The following is a 20,518-nucleotide window of genomic DNA, read 5'->3' on the forward strand; positions in this document are numbered from 1 at the left end:
TGATCCCAGCGTGGTCTCGTCCTTCCCCTCGGGATGGGGTGGCAGGGACAGGGTGAGGACGGCCATGGCTCCCACCACCCACTGGTACCACTGGGAATGTCACCCACTGGTGCCACTGGTGATTAAGACTCCAGTGGGAGGAAGAAACGGTCTCCACCACTGTGGCGCAGTCATTCTGTCCTGGATAAGCCTGAGAGGGATATCAGGATATCCATCCCTTGTGCCATAGAGCATCGGGACGTGGCGCACCCCGGGTGGACAAACTGCGGAACAGGGGACACCAGGTCGTCCTGGGGAAAACCGAGGGGAATAGAAGGAACACCAGGCCTGACGGCAACCGCGTGTTTCCCCTGTGAGAAAACTGTCCCCTAGGGAACAGGACAAGGCATGGTGTGCTGTAGGACAGGTAGGAAAGCGGGCCCACATGGGGAAGAAAAAAGAAAAACAATCCTTTTTCTTTTTAAATTTAAATTCTTGCTGGGCAGGTCCAACCCACCCTGCTCTGGTTGTGCCCGTTTTCCCTCCGAGCGGGATAAAGCCCATCCCAAATCCCTCCCCCGGCCGGGATTAGTAATTCCCGCAGTCCCCGCCGCGGCCGGGAGGTGGCGCTGCCGCAGGGAGCCGGGGGGCGTGGTCTCGCCGCGTGACGTCACGGGGGGCGGGGTTTGCTGGCGCGCGCCCGCGGGTTCATTGATAAGGAGGAGGCGGGAGCGACGGGGCGGCCCTGGGGGGAGCCTGGGGGCTCCGCGGCGGGGACAGGTAGGGGACACCCCCGGCACGGGGACACCCCTCTGCCCGGAGGGGCTCGGGCCATCCCCCTTTAAAGGGCCGCTTCCCCATGCGGGGGTCTGCGGCTGGGGTTACTGCAGCTGCGGGTGGCGCGGGGAGGGGGGCTCTGGTGCTTTTTGGGGTGCTCGACCCCCGCTTTGCGCTGAAGAAGATGGGCGGTGTTTTTGTCTCGGCTTTATCCCTCAAGGGGGTGTCGGGAGGGCTCCGCCGGGAGTGGGGTGCGCTGGGGAGAGCCCCTGCGGCTGCTGCAGCGTCGAAGTAGGTTAAAATAAAGGGTGGAAATGAGGAAAAAGTAGGTTAAGGAATACTCACCAGCAGCTGCCTGGGAAAAGAGGTAGGAGCCGCGTCGGGTCTTTTTTTTTTCTTTTTTTCTCCTCCCTTTTTTTTATTTTTTGCCGGAGCTGGAAAATCCCAGGGCTCGGAGCCAGAGGGCCGGGGATGCTGCGGGATGCTGCGGCGCGGGGCTGCACCCCGGGACGTGCCGCTGCCGGGGCTGTGCGCCGCCCCAGCGCTTCCCCGGGGATGCTCGGACTTGAACGCTGGAATTTTGCGGCGGCTCGCTCGTTTCCCACTGCTCCCGTGGGCCCCAGCAGTGCGATAATGCCGAGTTTCGCTCCATCTGCCGGACAATCCCCTCCTTGTCCAAGGCTGTCTCCGGCAGCTGTTCCCTAAAGTTTTCCCGAACAGTTGCTCCTTTTTCCCTCCGTTTGTCTGCAGGAGCCAGCGGTGAAACCCTGTTCCCCCACGGGGAGGGAATGCCCTCGCTGGAATCCCGGCGGGCAGTTTTGGGTTACAGATTCTGTTTAGGGGGGCTGGGAATAAGCGGCTCATGTGATCTGGAGGGATTTGGGGAGGTTTCCAAAACCAAGTCGCCTCCTCTGGTGCGTTGGCATTGATGCACCAGTCAGGTGGGGGTACGGGGCTTGGAGTGTCCCCAAAAGCAGCCAGGTCTGGCACTGGTGCGGTTATTTTTTGGGTTTCTCTGGTTCTTGAAGCAGCAAATTCTGTCGGTTTAGGAGTGTGTCAGGGCAGCCGGGCTTCCCCAGCATCATCAGCTGGGGATTTGTGCCTGCATACCCCATCCCAACTTGGGATTGCCCCAAGCTGCCCCCAAAAGTGGGTGCTGAGTCCTGGGCAAAGCTCCAGTGCCAAGCAGGAGCTGGCACTTGCCAGTCCCTGCACCTCCTGCATCCCTATGGCCGCATTTTGTTCATCTGAGGGATGCCTTTAATCTCTGGATTGAGCTTTGCCTCAAATCAGCTTTACTCCTGCTCCTGGTGGTGTTTAGATCCAGTTATCATGATGTGGAATGTTTGTGGTCCCTCAGCCACGTTGGGACCTTCCTGTCCCCTCCTGAGGCCATTTCTTCCCCAGCAGAGTCGGTCCCCAGACATCTCAGAGTGTCCCTAAGGCGCTTGAATTGCACAGCCCCAGAGAATTAAAATGCTTCACGTTAGGTTTAAACTGGAGTTTTATTGGATTATAGGGTGGAGAGCTTGCACAGGCTACCACCATCCCTTTGTGCTCGAGGGGCACATCTCACATCCCAGGGGGATTCAGGAGCTGGGCTGGCTCCATGCTGGCACCCTGCAGGAGTGCTCTTGTACTGGGAGCTACTGGAGGGAACTGGAGTATGGAGGATGTTCGTTTTGGGTTCTGCCCATTTTGGATTCTGCCCATTTTGGGTTCTGCTCCTTTTGGCTGTCCCAACCCACATCCTATAAACACCCAGCTCAGCCCCGCTCACCCCTGGGACCCCCTTCACGTGTAATTAGCTGCATCTCAGCGTGGTGCTGGCCACTATTTAGGAGAAACTCGTCAGGCACAGGCTGTAATGAAGCTTTGCCAGGGCTCTCACAGGACCGTGACGACCGAGGGGGAATTTCCATGCGGGCGGCAGGATTTCCATGCAGGCGGCAGGATTTCCATGTGGAGGCTGGATCCGGGTTTGGGTTATTATTTATTTTTTCCTTCCTTCCCCTGTGCTGTCAGCATAGATTTTAATTGTAACAACCAATTGCTGAGCCCAGGGTGGGGGGTGAGACTCTGGGAAACACCTCTTGTTTTGTTTGAGTTTTTATTTAAATATTTTAATTTTTTTTTTTAATGACTTCATTTCCTTGTGACAGATGCAAAAGGATTTCCTCCGGAGCAGGAAAAACCTTTCTTTTACTTTGTTTGGCATCATCTGCTCCTTGCATGAATGGTGTGACTCCACTGCTGAGGTTGGTCCCTTTCCAGTTTGGGATGGAGCTGGGATCTCCAAGGGAAGGGGTGATGCTGGGCATTCCGTAAAATAACTTTCTGGGGGATGATTCAGGACTGCTGCTGTAGGGATATTTGGGCAGATACCTTGGAGCACCCCGGAAGGGAGAAAAAGTGTCCCCAAATTACTTCTCCAGTGGGACTTTCCCTGGATGATAACCCTGGTGTTTCCCCTTGGGCAGGTCTCCCCGGGTGATGAAGAGGAGTGGGATGCACTGGTGGCTTGTCACCATTCTGGGGGTGAGTATGGCCTCGTCTGTCCCATCTCATCCCATCCCTCTGCCTCTCCTATGCTTCAGCACTATACAGGCCATAGGGATGGGTTTGCATCCGTCACGGTGCATCCAGCGAGTTCACATCCCTCACCCCGCGGGAGAAGGCCGTCTCCTGGCCGGGGACAAGCGAGAGGGTGGCATGTGCCACCGGAGCCCCAGCGCTGCCGGCAGGGCAGCGGGGGAGCCGCAGCCGGCGGCCCTGAGCGCTCCGATCCTGCCGCAGGTGCTGAGCGGACCCACCCAGGGCGCCGGGAGCTGCAGCGGCCCGGAGCAGGGCGCAGCGGGGTGCCCGCCCGGAGAGGAGCCCGCCGGGGTAAGCCGAGCCCAGCGGGGCGAGCCGGGCCCGGGGAGGCTGCGGGAGCCGCGCACGGCTCACCCCCCTGTCCCCACGGCAGGATGCAGCGGGGACGTGCCGGGCGTGTCCCCCCGGCACCTTCTCGCTGGGGGCCGCGTCCTGCGCCGCTCACACGCAGTGCCGGGCCGGGAACAGGGTCCTGCTGGCCGCGGGGACGGCGGCGAGCGACAGCCGCTGCGGAGCCTGCCTGCCGGGGTGAGCCCAGCCGGGGACGCCGAGCCCCAGCCCTGCCCTGCCTCGGGGGCCGTGTCCTGACCCTCCCCTCCCGCCCCGCAGGTTTCACAGCCCCGGAGGGGACAGGGAGCCCCGGGGCCGGTGCCTGCCCTGCGCCGCTGCTCCCCGCGGCACCCCGGGGTGCCCAGGTGGGTGCTGGAGCCGGAGGTGTTAACCCAGGGCCGGGGGAGATGCAGGAGCTTGTGCCGGCCCTCGGCCCGGGGACGTCACGGGGTGTGTGGCCCTTGGGATGTCCTGGTGGGATGTGACAGCTGAGGACACCTCTGCTCACGACACAAGCGGCTTCTGCTTCCCTGGATCCAGCCCTGCTGCGGGGCTCCTGGGGAAACGGGGTTTAATCCCGACAAAGCCCCTCCCTGAGGCTGACCTGTGCCTCCCTGCAGGACGGCGGCGAGCCCGCAGCCCCGAAATGCCGGGCTGGGCACCGGGAACCAACGGGACACGTGTGACCCTGTTGGGTGAGGAAGAGGAGGAGGCAGCAGCAGCACAGGCAGGCGTACTGACCATCGTCCCGGTCTTCTGTGCCATGGGATTGTTGGGAATCCTGGTCTGCAACCTGCTGAAGAAGAAGGGTTATCACTGCACCACCAGCAAGGAGCCCCAGATCAGCAGCACCGGTGAGCCCTGGTTGTGCCATGACACCTTTGGTGATCCCACATCCATTGCTCAGCTCATTCCTGTAGTTTCTGGTTCTCCTTGTCCCAGGGCATCCTGGGTTGCTTCATCCCCCATCACCAAGTTTTCCCTGACTTGCTGATTTCTTTCCAGGTGCCAGCTCCATCTACCAGCTGGAGGATGCTAACGAGGATACCATCGGGGTTCTGGTGCGGCTGATCACCGAGAAAAAAGGTCGGGGGGGTCCCCAGGAAGGGGGAGGAGGGGGATGACCTGGGCCAGAGCCCTGTGACCCCCAGCCCCTTGGTGTCCTTCCGCACACAGAAAATGCAGCGGCGCTGGAGGAGCTGCTGAAGGAGCACCAGAGGCAGCAGCTGATGCCACCGAGCTGTGCCCCCCTCAATAAGTAAAGAGTCCCCTAAGGCTGTACTGAGGGCTCCTCATGGTGGGACCACCCCCATGCTGACGGCATTTCCCCCCTCCCCAGGCTGCACCTTCTGCCTCAGTTTCCCCCCACCTGCCACCACCAGCAGCACCTGCACACGGTGCAGGGACCGGCCCCATGTGCCCGCTGCAGCCAGAAGTGGCCCGAGGTGCTGCCATCACTCAGTGCCACCAAAGTCCCCAAGCCCGGGGCTCATCCCAGTGAGGTGACCATCCTCTCTATTGGCAGGTAAGCAGGGACAGCCCCCCCGTGTGTGTCCCCTCTGCAAGCGGGGGGACAGGCTGATGTGCTGCTCTCCAACAGGTTTCGGGTGTCCCGGATCCCTGAGGTGAGGAGCGAGGCAGGGGGGGAGCCCCTCCGTGGTCCCCTCCCCGCCGGCAGCGGGATGTGACCCCATGATGGAGCAGCACCAAGGGCCCCCACGAGGTGAGAGGGTGGTGGGGAGCCCTGGGGTCCTCCCCAGACAGAGGGGTTGTGAAGGCTGGGAAATGGAGCATTAACGCCATAGGGACACGGTGTGGGGACAGCGAGGCAGGAGGGAGGGGTGTCCCTCGCTGCAGGGCGCTGGCAGGGCCGGGCACTGGGTGGCACGGCCAGGGGCTGCTGCGTGACTCATAGGCAGCTGCACGGGCTCACGTGCCCTCACTCACGTCCCCGTGTCCCCTCCACCAGCAGCACTGCTGCTGTGACCAGCCAGCTCTGGGCCCCTCCCCACAAGGACATGGAGGGGCTGGAGCATGGCCAGGGAAGGGAATGGAGCTGGGATGGGGCTGGAGCCCCAGGCGAGGCTGAGGGAGCTGGGAAGGGGCTCAGCCCAAAGAAAAGGAGGCTTCGGGGGGACCTTGTGGCTCTGTTCCCAGGAACAGGAACAGGACAAGGGGAAACAGCCTCAACAAACCGTGCCACGGAGGTCTGGGTTGGGTAGTGACAGCCATGGATGGGTGACACCGAGTGCCTCCTGCCACCCTGGGTGATGCAAAGGGGCCAATCCAGGCTCACCTGTGGTCCATCCCTTGTCCTCCACAGCAGGCACCTGGCCTGGGGGCTGCCTCAGGGGTCAGTGACACCCAGAAAGGCCCTGTGGAGGACACTGGGCATTGTGTGAAAGCCAGTCCCACTTAGAGCTGCGAAGTGCTGGAGGTGTCAGCTCAGCTTCTGCACCTGCCACCAAGGTGTCCAAGAGCAGCACAGCAAACCCAGCGTTTCGCTTAGCTGGTGAGGAGGATTCTGTCTCTGAGGCCTGATGGTGGCCATGGCATGGTGGCCTCATAGATAGTCCGGGAGCTGCGATGCCGGTGGTGATGGCCACAGGAATCATAATCTCTGGGAACCATGATGCCACAACACAGTTCCACTGGAAGCACAGAGGACACTGGATACCATTTCATGGTCACCTTCTGGGTCTGTTGAACTCTCCAGGACCATCATGAATTCCTGATTTCCCTCCATCACCTGGTGCCAGCGCTCAGCATTGCAGGAGAATGAATGACTGGATCACGGAGTGACTCCCCCCTTCCCAACAGCCCAGCTGGGGCATGGATTGCTCTGAGCAAAGCTGGTCTCCTGCATCCATCCACCCTCTGGTCTCCAAAGTCTCAGTTCAGGACCACACAGTGGTGATGCTCACCATGCAGATGACACATTTCACTTTCCGTAGGAATTGCTTCAATGGTATCACACTGGCTTGGCCATGTTGGGATCACTGCGATAACCCACCCAAGGTTGGGTTGGAGACCATCAGCCTCAACCATCAACCCAAAAAAGGGTTCATGGCTGGTCCCATTCACCTCTCCACGACATCACCGTGCCAAAAAACCAACCACCAAACCCTCTCGGGCTCTTTTATTTATTTATTTAATTTTTTGGGAAACATTTTAATAGTTATCGAATGTTCTACATCTTACAGTAAATATCGTACAGTTACAAACTCTTGGCTGAAATCTGTCAGGGAGATCACGACTTGATCTTCAGAACCAAAACCAGAACAGAAAACAAATGGGAAAACTATCCCAAATTTACACTTCAGATGGACAAAATGAAGCTGTGGGGCTCTCCAGGGCATCAGTCCAAGGCCATGCTCCCTACACACCTGTGAGATGTAGACTTGGAAGACGTGGTTACTCTTGGGTTTAAATTTTTTTTGTTGTTGTTCTTTCAGGGAATTTATTTTGGTATTTATTTTTATTTAAGAGGTCCAATAATACTTAAAACCAAGCTGGTCTGGTGGTCAAAATCAATTTAAAATTAATTACATAGAAAGAGAGGGGTGGGAGCCTGGTGTGGGTTGAGGCCGTGTTGTGGGAAGGGAAGGGTTTGGGTGTGATCCTGGACCTTCCCATGCTTCCCTACAAATCCCTCCCCTGATCCTGAACCCCTTTCCCCCTGGAAAATTCCATCTCCCAGCTCCATCTCTTGCAGGAGGATACAGGGAGGCTGCAAGTGGCCATGTTGCATCAAGATTATTCCCTACAAGCCACACAATCGAGCGTTTCCAAATGGGAATCGCTCCTGTTAAACCACAGTATTTTGCTATTCCTGCCCTGCAAACATTCCCACAAGTTCTTTCACCTAGATTGCCAGAGAATCTCCAAGTGCCATGGTGCAACATGCCACCTTTTCCAAGATTTCCTCCCTCTCAAGCTCCATCACAGGCTTTATTTTCCCTTTTTTTTCCCAAGGGAAATGCTAACACACAGCAGAGAAAATATTTGGAGGCTGATCCTGGCTCAGGAGCAAAGTGAAGGGAAGATGGGCAGAGGGTCACTACATTTGGAGGGCCTGAAAATATTGGCAATTAAAAAAAAAACTCAAACCAAAAACACCTGGATTTATGAGTATCCAGCAGCTCTTATTGCTATTGTTTGCTGGTTGGATTTTACCAAAAATAAAGCCTCAAATGTTGTTTTCCACCCGGCTAAAAAAATCAGGATCCCATTTCATGCCCTCTATCTGGGAACCACATCATCCCCACCTTCCCAGAGGGGATGGCAAAGAGTGAGGGGGGTCTCTCTGGGAAGGACCAGATTCAGTGGGATGCTGGTGGCTGGAGGAAAATCTGATGCTCTGGACATCCCTCATTACAACAAACCCCTTAAATAACATTTCCTGGGAATTACATCCCAAAACTGCAACAATGCTGAACTGCTTGATTTATTATTCATAACATACAGTGACAAATCCTTGCCTGGAGGGTTCAGCCACTTGGAGGCATTGATGGCCTCAGGCTTCAGGGGGCTCCTGGGGTTTGGGAGTCACCACCACCACTAAAATCCTATTTTCCCCCCAAATCTTGCATCGCAGCTTGTGTTTTGAAGTAAAGGTAAGATCTGGGATGGTTCAGAGTTATTTTTCCTTCCTCTTTAGCTGGAATTTTAATCTCAGACAATTCAGCAGCTGCTAAGGATGGTTTAACCCCTCCTGATGCCCTGTGTGATCCTTCACTGTGGAAAACCCTTTTCCTTACCCAACATCTGCAAAGCTTTGCTGAACCAAATATTTGAGAAGCTGGTGGCCCCCATCAGCGTCCCCCACTGTGACCTTCCCAAGACTCTCAGTTAAGCTATGACTTGACCAAAGGAAAGATTTGGGATCAAAGGAAGGGCAGTGAACATCTCCCCACCACCGCAGCCCCACCTTGGGAAGGAACTACCCAAGGCTGGCACCATGTAGTGGCCCTGGTTCCACCCAGTGGCTCAAGGCTGGTTACCCAATGTCCTCACTAAAGCCTCTGGTCCAACAGGTGGCAAATATTTCCCTTCTCCACACCTCGGTAAATGAGTATTTCTGCCTGGGAATAATGGGATGAGGAGCACTGGATCTGCTATTGATCCAAGCAAAGGAATTAAAACCCAGCTGCCCCATGTCAGGTCTCATCAGTGGGAACACTGGGTGTTCCACCACAATCAGCTCCTGGGGCTTTCTCCCTCACCTTTAATGTTTCTTTTCCTTCCAGGACAAAGCCCAACATCTCTTTTCCACATGTGGGCCAAAATTTTAGGAGTAGTTTCTAAAGTGGTGCAGGGTGTCTGGGAGAGTGGCGGGATGGTGTCTGCTGGGAAAGGTGGTTTGCAGAGCCCAGGCTGGGATCCCAAAGCTCGCTGGACCCCACAAACCAGAGCCCCATTAAGTTGGGAGACCTGACTCAATGCTGACAGCTCCTGGTACATAACACGAAGTCAACATGAGAGGGGAAAAAAGTGGATCTCAGAACTCTTCAGTTCTTAGGATCTGGGGATTTTTTGGCCCAGGTTTAACTAAAGTGTGCTACAAACAGTGGAAGGATGATGTGTTGGTGTTACTTCCCAAGGTTCTGTTGCTCTTTACTAATCCTTGGCCTTGCTGAGCCAAATGGGAGAACCCACTGATTATTGGCTCTTTTTCCTTTTTTCCTTCTCTTTTCCCGCAATATGAACCCAAAGTGCAGCCCAAGGGTGCCCCTTCCCCACCCCACAGCACTGGTGTCCCCCCCCACCCCCAGCACAGTCTTCCCCCACTTTGTTCCTCCTGAGGCTGAGGAGGCTGAGGAGGACAATCTAGCTTTGCTCTAGATTGTCCTCAGAAACAAGACCAGCAGAATCAACCAAATGACCCCCCAAACAGAAGTGCTAACACCAACACCCAACGTGACAAACCTCCTGGGACCAACCAGTGGGAGGGAAAGTCCTCCTGGGATCCCTAGGATTGTTACTCCCCAACCTGGCCTATGCTCAAGGGAAGGAGCTCCAGGAGCAGAAGCCAAGCTGGGAGACTCTACCGAGAGCATGGCACACTTTTGGCACACTTGAGACAAAAATCAAAACCCAACCACACTTTTGTCTTTAAAAAAACCAATACAATCCCAAAAACCTTGTTTCTATGCTGGGTTTAGTGACAAGGATATAAAACAAACTGGCCACAAGCATTGTCTGCAAATCCAAACTGCCTCTGCTGTCCTCAAGACAACTTATTGCTCTGCTTGGACACACCAAGGGGGGTGTCACCAGCTTCCTGTCCCCATGTCCCCGAGTAAGCTAAACCCCCCCAAAATGACCCTGATGCCCACAGCCTTTGTGTGTCCGGTGTCCCCCATCCTGCTCCATGTCAACTGTGGATCACCTTCCCTTCTGTCACCTCTTCTCAGGTGCCTTCCCGTGAAGGAGGCGACGTGTTTATTGCTATTGCTTCCTTCTCTCCCACTTCTCCAAGCAGAGCAGCCAGACATCATCCCCCTCCTGGCCTTTCTCCATGGTGCTGGTATTTGTGCTTGGATAAACATTCCTCCTGGAAGTCTTGGAGCTGTAACCCAAAGAATGGGAGGGGGATACCTCAACAGCCGAGGAGGGCGTGAAGTCTGGTCTCAGCCCTGCCAACACCATGGGTGCAAGCTCAAGCACCCATCTTCCCTTGCCCTGCCTTGAAAACTCATCTCCATCAACCTGACACCCTCTTTTCCCACACCACCATACCCTGGAGAAGCTCTTCAGACCAAACCATGAACCTGGAGGAACTCCTCAGACTAAACCCTAAACCTGGAGAAGTTCTCCAGCCCAACTTTTGGACATCTTGCTTCCCTCAGCAGGTGCCCAGCACATCTCTGCCTGCAAACAGCAGCCATGCAAGGAAGGAGCCGCCTTCTCCCTCACACTGCCCCAGGACGTGGCTGAGGGGGAGCATCCTGTTTTCCCAAGGGATTCAACATGCTCCCAGGGCACACAGTCTTCCCGCTGCTCCCTTCCCATCACCCACAATCCATTTGCCCAGTTGGAAAAAGCAGACCAAAGACCCGCTGGTGACCAGTCCTCGTGCTTCCTAAGACAAGTGTGTTACGTTGCTAATTATATTTATATTCTCTTACTCCTACAAAAAGAAGGGATGAGTTCAGAATTCCACTGCAGATAATGCATTTATAATCTATCACGACAGCTATCTGGAAGACACCAATTTTCTTGTAATATGTTATGAAAGATTGAATAATTGATATTCTTCAACTAAAAATACCCAAACCAAATTGGAATAAGCCTGCCTACCAGTGCTGTGCTTTTCACATAGTACCCTGAACATCAACCACTCTTACTAGCCAAAAAAAATCTAGGCTCTTGTCAACAACAACAACAACAGAAAAATAACAAAAAGAACCCAAACGAACAAGAAGTGGGGGGGATCTTTGCACCACTCAGCTGGGCAATGCTGGAAAAGTGAAGATTCTGAGCTTTCAAATGATAGGACTGAAGAGAGAACTTGACTATTGCTCAGTGTCAGTATGTGTGTTACACAATTCTTGTGGGAGGGGGAGGAAGGGGAGAAAAAAAGAGGCAGAAGATTAGAAAAAGCAGCTTTTACAAAAACCACTAAAGAATGCATAAAGTGACCCTTGCACTTTTTTTTTTTTTCTTTTGTTCTTGCAAACAGACGAGGCGCTGCAGCCCAGCGACCACAGCACCGATGTAAGACTTGTGTAGTTGCATACAATGTTTGACTCTGGATCTGGAAGAGAGCAAATACATTAAAAACAGGGAGTTAGAAGGATGCTCTCCTCCTCTCTGCACCCCTGCACCACGTGGAGCTGATCCATATGGAATTTAACCGTCCCTGTGGGCAATTTGTCAGGCAAGGGAGCTGGGAAAGCAGCAGCTTGCTGGTGGTATCCAACCAGAGGATTACAAATATGCAGATGGGCTGCTCCCTGCTAATTGCACACCAATTTGGGAGGGGCAGGATTAGCCCGGTGTAATTGGTGTGGCAGAGAGATTTTAGATAACCCCGGGGCTGGATGTGATGTTCCCATCAGCTGCCTGGCCATCATTGGGCATGATGGGCCAAGGGCTGCCAAGGGAACAAGCAGCTGGGATTTCTGGGATCCGAGCATGACAGGAACACACAGGCAGTTGCAGGCAACCCCGGTGCTAATGAACAATGTGGTCTCCCAGCAGGGGAAAAAAAAATATTTCAGTGACATAAAGATGGGGAGGGAATCTTTGTGGAATGCAGTGATAATGGTTTCAAACTGCCAGAGGGCAGGGTTAGACGGGATATTGGGAAGGAATTCCTCCCTATGAGGGCAGGGAGGCCTTGGCACAGGGTGCCCAGAGAAGTCCCATCCCTGGAAGCGCCCAAGGTCAGGCTGGATGGGGTTTGGAGGCTCACTCAGAGTGAGAGGCAGCACTCACATGGATTGGCCAGTGGTTTACCAGTGTGGAGGTACATAGCTGTAGGTGGGGGTTCCTTGAGCCCTGTACGTTGGCACAGACACTGGATGTGCTCCGATGGCGGTGTGTTGGGGGGTGGTCAACAAAGTTCCTGCAGGGACACAGAGAAACACTTGTCATGGAGCAGAGGAGCTGGCATCCATGGGTACAGTGGGGCAGGAACAGCATCTGCTGCCTCCTTTTCCCTTTCCCCTTTTCCCTTTCCCCAGATAATTCTTCTGCCTGCCAGACCCGATTTGAAGGTGTTAGACCCACGTGATTGGGATTAGCCAGCACCACAAACAGAATAAGAACACCTGAAGCTCCAGCAGATTCTCCATGCTACCTCTGGCTCTTAACCTTAAGGGTTTTCCTTGTTTTTCTACAGTGTTCCTTGTCCCTAAAGACAGGAAGCAAAGCTGGCCACAACCTGCTGAGAGCACTGGACTAAACTGGGACAGCAAATCACTACACACATCTGAAACAAGCTGGAAGTGAATGAGGGATGCAAAGGGAGATGAGGAAAAAAACCAACAGATCTCCAAGGAAAATTGAGATGAGCCTTTTTTTAAGTCTGCAGCCAGTCAACAGAGGGATTTTAAGTCAGAATTTGCACAATGCCTTCATGGGAAGGGAGAACACAGCCCTGGACTACTCTGTTCTGGGAGCAACTGGGTGCTCAAACCAAATCCTCAGTTTCTGGGTATCTCTCCACAAATGTTATTAATGAAATTCTAACACATCCCACGTGTATTAATTACATTTATCCACTTCTCAGTATAAGCAACAGTAAATCTCTCAGAGTGGTTCTTGTCACATCCAGGCTGCACTATCTCTGCTTGGAATAGGGATTGTGTCCTGTTACAGACTCCTATTTCACAGCTAATGCAGATGCAGAAGGATGAATGATGTATTTCTTGGCATAATTCAATATACAATCCTAAGAATTGTTAAGGAGAAAAATACCGGCTTTGGAAAAAATAAAACCAGCCTCTATCTTACTTAATGTACTATCAATTAACTGCAGTTAGAATCTGCACGTAAAATGTAGAGGAACTGGGATAGATAAAACAAGGTTAACATTCATTTTGTCAAACAAAAACATGACCATAACTGTCTTTAAAAAAAGAGCTTGAGAGATATACAACTATTTGAGGATGGACCAATCTGGTTAGTCCTTCACTTTTGGAACAGACAGAGGAAGGAACAATATATTTAAGGATACAGAATAATATATCTAGGGATGCAGGAGTGAGCCAAACCAAAGGTCTGTTCTGCTGAGTCAGATCAGGATTGGGGCAAATTACTGCGTTTTTGTTTGCAAAGGATCAGTACCCAGCAAGCAAAGCCTGCAGGTGAACTGGCAGCGCTTGGGATGCACAGGGAATTTCTTTTTGCCCGGGCCTCAGAGCAGGGGAAGGGCTCCCTCCTTACCTGCTGACATTGCCATGGTGGTGCCAGCCACCATGCCCATGGCCACGCCGTTGGTGCGGGGCGCGGCCACCGGGGCCGGGTAGATGGCCGAGGGGATGCTGTTGGGCTGCACCACCGTGGTGTGGTGGATGACGTGAGGCTGGGCTGCGTACACGGGCTGGGTGTAATAAGCTCCCTGTTGTAGAAGGGGGGAAAACCAAAAAAAATCCCAGCGTCACTCCAGGTTGTTTTCCAACCTAAGGATTCCCCGATTCTGTGACTCGAGCACTGCCGAAGGGCTGGTGGCTGGTGCTTCCCATGCACGAGCTCCTGTGCCTGTGATACCTTGGGAAGGCTGAGCTAGAGCAGAGACTGGACAGAGTTAAAGAATAAAGCAGGGATTTATTAAAAGGCCTTAATGGATACACCTTGGGCAGCACAAGAGCCCACCTAGGGCTGCATCCAAGATGAACCAAAATGGTCCCAAAATGCATGCCCGGTCATGGGGTCTCTCACTTTTATAAATTCTGCTCCATTTGCATCTTGGAGTTAATTATCCAATTCCAGCTTTAGCTTATGAAGTCCCATCCTTCCTCTTTTCTCTCTTCATTTCACCATTGTTTATGCTCTTGGGCCTGAGATTTGGATCATTTGTCCTTGGCCCCCAGCTAGAGAAAAAATTGTTTTGTCTCTCTGCTCTGTGAAGAGAACTTACCAACACTTAACATGAAGCTCAGATTACACACCTAGGCAGACCAGAACCTGAAAAATGTGAAAGCTAAAACCTGAGGCATCACCTAGAGACCTGAACCTGGGGATATGTGGAATGCAACAGTCAAAATCCATCCAGGACAAACCCTGCTGCCTCCCTTTGGTGGGATGAAACCGGGACTGGACACAAACGGCTGCTGGTGTAGAAAAGGAACTAGAGATGGAAGGATGATGGGTCCAGGTATTGTGTCATCTTCTTGGGTTTCCAACAGTGCCCCAAAATCCAGGCTGCCAAGGCTTGCAGGGTTTTGAAACAAGGGGGGAAGGATGCATAGGAATAAAAGGAGCCAACAGAAAAACTTCACATGTAAAATAGTGAATGTCCTGAAAGGAGGAGATGCACGAGGGAGAGAACTGCTGTCCCCAGGACAAGCAGCAGCACTCTCACGACCTGCAAACGAGGCATGGGAGGAAAGAAAACAAGGATTTGAATCAGCAAAAGGGAGATTTTACTGTGCATTAGTGAAAGCCCTATTAGAGAACATCTTAAGGTCTGGATTAAGGGGAAAAGGACATGCAGGGCAACTATTCCACCACTTCTTTCTTTCAGGAGCTACAGATGTTCACAGGACAAAAGCATATTCTGTGGCTGGGATTAGAGAAGAGCCAGTGTGCAGGGGTGGGAGGGCTGGACTCCAATGCCTTATGCAGTTCCTGCTGACAGTGGATCAGTGAGATGCTCCAGTCTCAGCAAGGCACAGGGAAACCCCTCCATGAGATTTGCAGCTGCTGGAAAGGCGGGTTATTCAACACAAGAGAGGAGAAGAAAAGTCAGGGCAGTTGTAGGGCCACGCTGCTCTGAGCAGCTTGGGATTTTCAGTGGGCGGGGATACTGAGGTGATGGCAGCACCCTCCATGCCAGAGACGGAGCTGCTTGGCCCTGCAGGGAGCTCAGGTGGGCTGGGGGGACAGGAGGTGGCACCTACCTGGGTGTACAGGTTCTGCTGTGGGTAGGCACTTCTGATGGGGTACATCGCGGTTTGGTACGGGTTCGGAGACGGCGAGTAGGGAGGAGGGGCGTTGTTACTCTGGGTCGGTGGCACCTTGTAGGGAGTCCCCGCAGTGTACCCTGCCAGACACAAGAAGGGTCCCAGTCAGGGCCTGGAATGGCTGCTTAGGGCTGGGAGAAACCATCCCCTCAGCAAACGGGCCCCAAAGACTGCATGAGATGGAGAGGAGAAGGCGAGGCTCAGCCCAGCCAAAACACTCCCACGTATTTAACTTATTTACTCAATTAATTCAGCAATTAGAGGAGGCCACTTCATTCTCCAGGCACTGAAACAGGGCGAAGAACACACAGAGCTTTTAGGAACTCCCAAACAGCATCTCACCCCCTCCTGATTTACTGCAGATTGGAAAAACAGGTGTTAATTAACAAGGGGAATAGCTGTGACTTCCTCACTCACATTAGCAGGAGAGCAACCATCTTTGAATGAGAAGTGGAAAAGGTTTGAAATATTGATCGGAGCAGAAGTGCAGCCTCCTCCATCAGGACTCCTCCAGAGTCATCCACAGACCAACCAACCTCCTGGTTTTACATCTACTGGATTTTTTTCTCTATTCTGAACTTTTTTTTTTCAAACAAATACCTCAGTGGCTGCCAGTTCTCATTGTCACACTTCATTTCTGAGAGGTGTCTAGAGGTGTGGACCTGCTCAAGCCTGTGTGGTTTCACCACTTTGAATACCAAGACTTGCACTGTTTCCTGACTGATGAATCATGGACAGTTTATCTCCTATATTAAAAAGGAATTAAAACATAATAACCCAGGTAGAGGTAATCTGCTGTGTTTATAAACTGGGGAAAAAACAGAACAACTCGCAGGTAAAACAATGTGAAAACAAGGTTTAATGACATGAGATGATGGAAGCTCCTCTCTGTCTGGCAGACAATTTTAAAACCTAATTATGACTAACACCTTATTAGGATTAGGTTAGTGTGGCCTGTGCTGCTGCCGCATTGTGGTTCAGCAGCAGCCAGCCTTTAAGCTCCAGCTTCTATTAAAATTGCTGATTAAATCCCTCATGTCACTCAAGAAATCTCAGCCTTATTGATCCTGGATTGCACAGAAATGTTTTTCTACAAAAGCTTCTTGTGGGGGAAAAAGAGCTCAGTGGGGAATTCTATGTTGCCGTTGCCGCTTCTTTCCAGGTTCACAAGCAGGATTCCTCAGCTGGGCAAGGAACTGACAGGATGTCCACAATTTTGCCCCTCTGCCTCCCTCAGGTGAGACCCCACCTGCAGAGCAGCCTCCAGTCCCAGGGACACAGCAGAAGTACATGGAGCTGCTGGAGAGAGTCCAGAGGAGGCCACAAAGATGCTCTGAGGGCTGGACTGTGCCCGCTGTACAGCTCCTACCCCAAGGAATGGTAGGGGCATCCTTTTGCCAAGAGAAAGTCTCCCAAAGGTTTTTAAAATATTCATTTTTAATAACTCTTTTTATAAAGAAAAACTACATTTCCTCCTCTCACCTTGCTGTGTAATTGATTTAATTTAGTAGGAAAAAGGAGTCTGGAGTAGCTGTAAGGTGAGGAACACTCTGACCCATACCACTCATGCCCCAGATTAAGCAGGGGCCAAAGGACACCCCACATACCAGGGAAAGCATCCCAGGGTTTATCAAGGAGCTTATCAGCCCTCCTGGAGGCACTACTTACCCTCTTCAGGGCTGAGATGACAAGGCTGCACTGGAAAAGCCTGTCTGACTGCGATCCTTAAATGGCATCTCCTCCCCCTGCTCCTGCTCAGCCAGCCTGGGTTACAAGGTGGGAGTTTCAACAGTGTTCCTTGGAAATCAGGATTCATTTTGGAATTCTTCAGTTTTAAGGGAATGGGGAATAATGTCCCTTTGGAGATAAACACCTGTGAACAACCCCACGTTGCTCCCAGGGATCCAACACACAGCTAAGAGAGAGGTTTCACCTTCTCCACTGGAATTCCTCCTCTGCAGGAGTAACAGGAGGGTCAGTGCTCTCCTTCTCATGATCTTTCATGGTTTTAATCCATCAAAACCAGGCTGGATGGGGCTTGGAGTAACCTGGTCTAATGCAAGGAGCCCACAGGGGTTGGAACAAGAGGGTGTTTAATTCCCTCCCAACCCAAGCCAGCCTTTGATTCTGTGGTCCCAAATAACCCTGGCCACAAATCAACCTCCAGCAGGGGAGGCAAACAGGCACAACCCAACCCAGTAACACCCCAGAAAGAAAGGTTTATTTACTGAAAGCTGCAGAAGAAGCCTGGTAGGTTCTGTTCTCGGTGCCCGTGTCCACCGGGAGGTGGAAGGTGCCCTCGGTGGCACAGGACGAGGAGGTCTGGGGCCAGGCCTGCTTCATCAGAAGTGTGGCTTCAGTGGAGACAGAGAAGAGGTGTCACACAGAGCAATGAGAGACAACTTCCCACACTTATGTCACTTTGGAATCACCTTGTTTATCTCTTCCCCTCAAGTTTCTACCCCTGAGGTGCTCAGCCCCATGGAAGGGACTTCACGCCTTGGTCAGGGCTTGGAAATCTTCCTGGAGTCCCAAGACTAAGCAAGGATGTTTCACACCTTACACACCTGCTCAGACTCTGAATTAACCCTCTCTGAAGGTACAGCTGGAAATCTTGAGTTTCACAGGGCTGGAAGTTGGGAATGATCGGGATCAATCCTCCGGACTGGGGAGGAATTGGCACTGGGGCCACAGCCCACAGCAGCAAGACATATCCCAGTGGGTGGAAATACACCTCCTGGAGAGTGCAGAAACAGAAAACCAGGAGGTTTGTGGGAAGTCAGAGATTCAAGCCCAATTTCTCCTCCACTCAGTCACTGATCATTTTCTGCTCCAAGTCTCTGCCCTCTCCCAAAGGTCTGGGAGTTATTAAGGATTTCCAGGCTGCCTTGCTTTATTTTCCATGCTAGGCTGCACTCGGGAACATCACACTGGAGAGCAACTCCCAGTGCTGCCACAGAAACACTCCCTCACTTATGCTTTTATTCAGAATCAGATTCATTTTGGCCTCTGGATTTCACAGAGGTTTTAATCTCCGAGACTGGTGAGACAATTCATTCCAACGTTACACGAACCCTTTCTCTGTGGTTTTCCCTCTCCACATTAAACCTGCCACAAAATCAAGGCAATTTGGGTTAGAGATGGCTGGGAGATTGCCATAGCTCTGAATATTCTTTATTAAATCATGGATCCTTGGAGAATCCATCACTTAAAACTACACAAAAGGTGGATCAAGGAGGCTTCCAGGAACAGAAATACCTCCTGGTCCTTTGCAATAATTCACAGGGATCACATCCAGTCATGACTATCTAATATCACTTAAGGGCTACCTCCAACCAGTGTCTTCTGGATTTGGTTTATCCTTTCACCTGCATATAAATAAAATAAACAGTTTTTATTAATTCTCAGTTTAACCCCTGGCAAATCAACCAGTGGGAACTGAGCAAACAATGTGAGCTGTGGGTGTCTGCAGCACTGGGACTGCTCTGTTTTCCTGACAGGACCTTTAGATGATGTGGGAATGTTCAGGACATACTTTAAGTGGAAAAGACAAAAATATGAACCCTTTCAAACACTGTAGGATATCTTGCTTCCCTTTAACAACCTCATTTATGATGGATACAGCCTCCAGCCCTGAGTAAAGTTTGCAATAAGATTAGTTCCCTAGGCAGTCCTGTGCCTGAGTGCCTCAAAAGGGATGGGAGCTTTTATCCTTGGAAAGCCTTGTGAGGCACTACAGGATATTCACCTCTCCAGACCCCAAGATACCCCTCAGGGAACCCACTGGTGTCACCAAAGAGTCGGTGGGCACCTCTAGAGGATGGCTCAGAGCACTGCTGATACTCCAACTCTCTTCTGCAAAGCAGCACTCCCTCCAGGCAGGATCCAGAAGCAGGAATGGGGGATCAGAGCCTCTGTCCTGTCCCACACAGATCCCTGATTTCTGAAGCTGATTTTAGTCCTGTTCTGTAAGGGCACTACTGCAAAGCCATTACTTCTGCCCTGCATTATTAATAAACACAGCTCCAGCCTCAGCCAGCCTCCATGAGCAAAGTGTTTGTCCTACTTTCAGGAAAATAAAAAAGGGAGGCTTTAATGAAGGAAGTTAAAACAAAACAACCATGAGGAAGACAGAATGCCTGCGAGGGAACATGCACCAGGCTTAATGAAGACATACATAATTTTATTTTTTTAAATTGTGTCTCTGCAGCAGAGTGATTTTAGATGCTCATTTCTGCATACTTTAAAGGGATTTTTTTTAAGAACAGTGTCCTAAAAAACAGGCTTATTGCAAGCATGAGTTTGCAATGCTGGTGTTTTGCCTTGGGTCTCTCCCTCTAAAAACTGGAAAATGCAGCAGGAAAATCACACAAGGCAGGAACTTGAACTGGAATGGAAAAGAACTAATAGAATCACAGAACATCCTGAGTTTGGAGGGATCAACAAGGATCATCCAGCTGAACTCACGCCCTTGCTCGTAGGGTTCCTTTGGAATTATCAGGGGAGTAACTTAATACCTTTTGGGCTCAAACACCAGCAAATATCCAGTAGAAACCTGGCACTGGGAGAGGGAGAGATCAAGACAGGCTCCAGTCACCATTTCCCTTTCCTCACTGGAGGACTGGGCCAAGGGGACTCCAGACTTCTCCAAGTTCCTTGTTTCTTTGATGCTGTTGCAAAGCCTAGGTCACTACACCATTTAATTTCCCATGTAGATCCCAGGATTTTGGGAGCCACAAGGTCAAGAGAAGAGCATGAGGCATGGCTGACTTCCAGTGAAGCATCAGGGAGTGTTTGGAGAACATCAGGGTAAAAACGGGTGGGATTTGAAAACTGGAATTATCTTCGCTCAGGGGTTGATCTCCTGCCAAGACTTTGCAAGGAATCCAACAAAATTCATGAGGTTTGAGGCAAGAGACATCTGAGAGGGAGCAGGAGCATCTTCAAGGTGGAGCAGAGAGGGTGAACAAGCTGGGACAGAATGGTTCTGTTCAAGAGATCTTGCCTGCAGTTACCTCCCAAGAATTCAGAAACCACAAGCTCTTCCCACCCTTTCCAACCTCTGTTCCCAGCAGTATTGAGGGCACCTTTCCCTGGTTAATCTCCATCTGGAGAACCAGATGAACCCTTGGTTTGTGATTTGTTTTAGTGAGCTGGAGGGATTTCTGCCAGCAGGAACCACCTCCTGCCAAGCCTGGGAGCTT

General features: G+C 52.0%; 2 protein-coding genes across 6 annotated transcripts in view; one reads left to right on the top strand and one right to left on the bottom strand.

Moving 5' to 3' along the window:
• Positions 1-568: 568 nt before the first annotated feature.
• Positions 569-7,192, top strand: RELT (RELT TNF receptor). Of its 3 annotated transcripts, XM_031505784.2 has the most exons (12): positions 569-759; positions 2,919-3,014; positions 3,237-3,294; positions 3,553-3,642; positions 3,725-3,879; positions 3,961-4,046; positions 4,302-4,535; positions 4,687-4,767; positions 4,858-4,939; positions 5,021-5,206; positions 5,282-5,404; positions 6,005-7,192. In XM_031505784.2, the coding sequence occupies exons 2-11, from the start codon at positions 2,989-2,991 to the stop codon at positions 5,367-5,369; spliced, it is 1,086 nt and encodes a 361-aa protein (XP_031361644.2). In that variant the 5' UTR covers positions 569-759; positions 2,919-2,988; the 3' UTR covers positions 5,370-5,404; positions 6,005-7,192. The 3 variants fall into 3 exon arrangements, with proteins under 3 accessions (XP_031361644.2, XP_077637329.1, XP_077637328.1); XM_077781203.1 differs by lacking the exons at positions 569-759; positions 2,919-3,014 and adding an exon at positions 2,430-2,741; XM_077781202.1 differs by lacking the exons at positions 569-759; positions 3,725-3,879; positions 3,961-4,046 and having other exon boundaries at positions 2,797-3,014.
• Positions 6,811-20,518, bottom strand: part of FAM168A (family with sequence similarity 168 member A) — a 128,958-nt gene continuing 115,250 nt past the window's right edge. For 2 of the 3 annotated variants that reach the window (XM_077781204.1, XM_021550134.3), the window contains exons 4-8: positions 17,543-17,668; positions 15,252-15,394; positions 13,576-13,750; positions 12,124-12,253; positions 6,811-11,440 (exon numbers count right to left, since the gene is read on the bottom strand). In XM_077781204.1, the coding sequence (XP_077637330.1) occupies positions 12,141-12,253; positions 13,576-13,750; positions 15,252-15,394; positions 17,543-17,668 (557 nt within the window). In that variant the 3' untranslated portion in view covers positions 6,811-11,440; positions 12,124-12,140. Of the gene's footprint in view, positions 11,441-12,123; positions 12,254-13,575; positions 13,751-15,251; positions 15,395-17,542; positions 17,669-20,518 lie in introns of those variants that run through there. The other variant, XR_013339444.1, reaches the window with a different exon arrangement.

Source organism: Lonchura striata, chromosome 2, assembly GCF_046129695.1.
Source record: "Lonchura striata isolate bLonStr1 chromosome 2, bLonStr1.mat, whole genome shotgun sequence".
Lineage (NCBI taxonomy): Eukaryota > Metazoa > Chordata > Aves > Passeriformes > Estrildidae > Lonchura > Lonchura striata.

What these genes read in the sequence shown, in the direction of transcription:
- RELT (XM_077781203.1), top strand. Translation starts at nt 2,677, where the DNA reads ATGCGGGCGGCAGGATTTCCATGCAGGCGGCAGGATTTCCATGTGGAG. An exon ending in CCGGAGAGGAGCCCGCCGGG is followed by an intron (nt 3,643 to 3,724) that starts GTAAGCCGAGCC and finishes TCCCCACGGCAG; the next exon opens with GATGCAGCGGGGACGTGCCG. An exon ending in GCCCCAGATCAGCAGCACCG is followed by an intron (nt 4,536 to 4,686) that starts GTGAGCCCTGGT and finishes ATTTCTTTCCAG; the next exon opens with GTGCCAGCTCCATCTACCAG.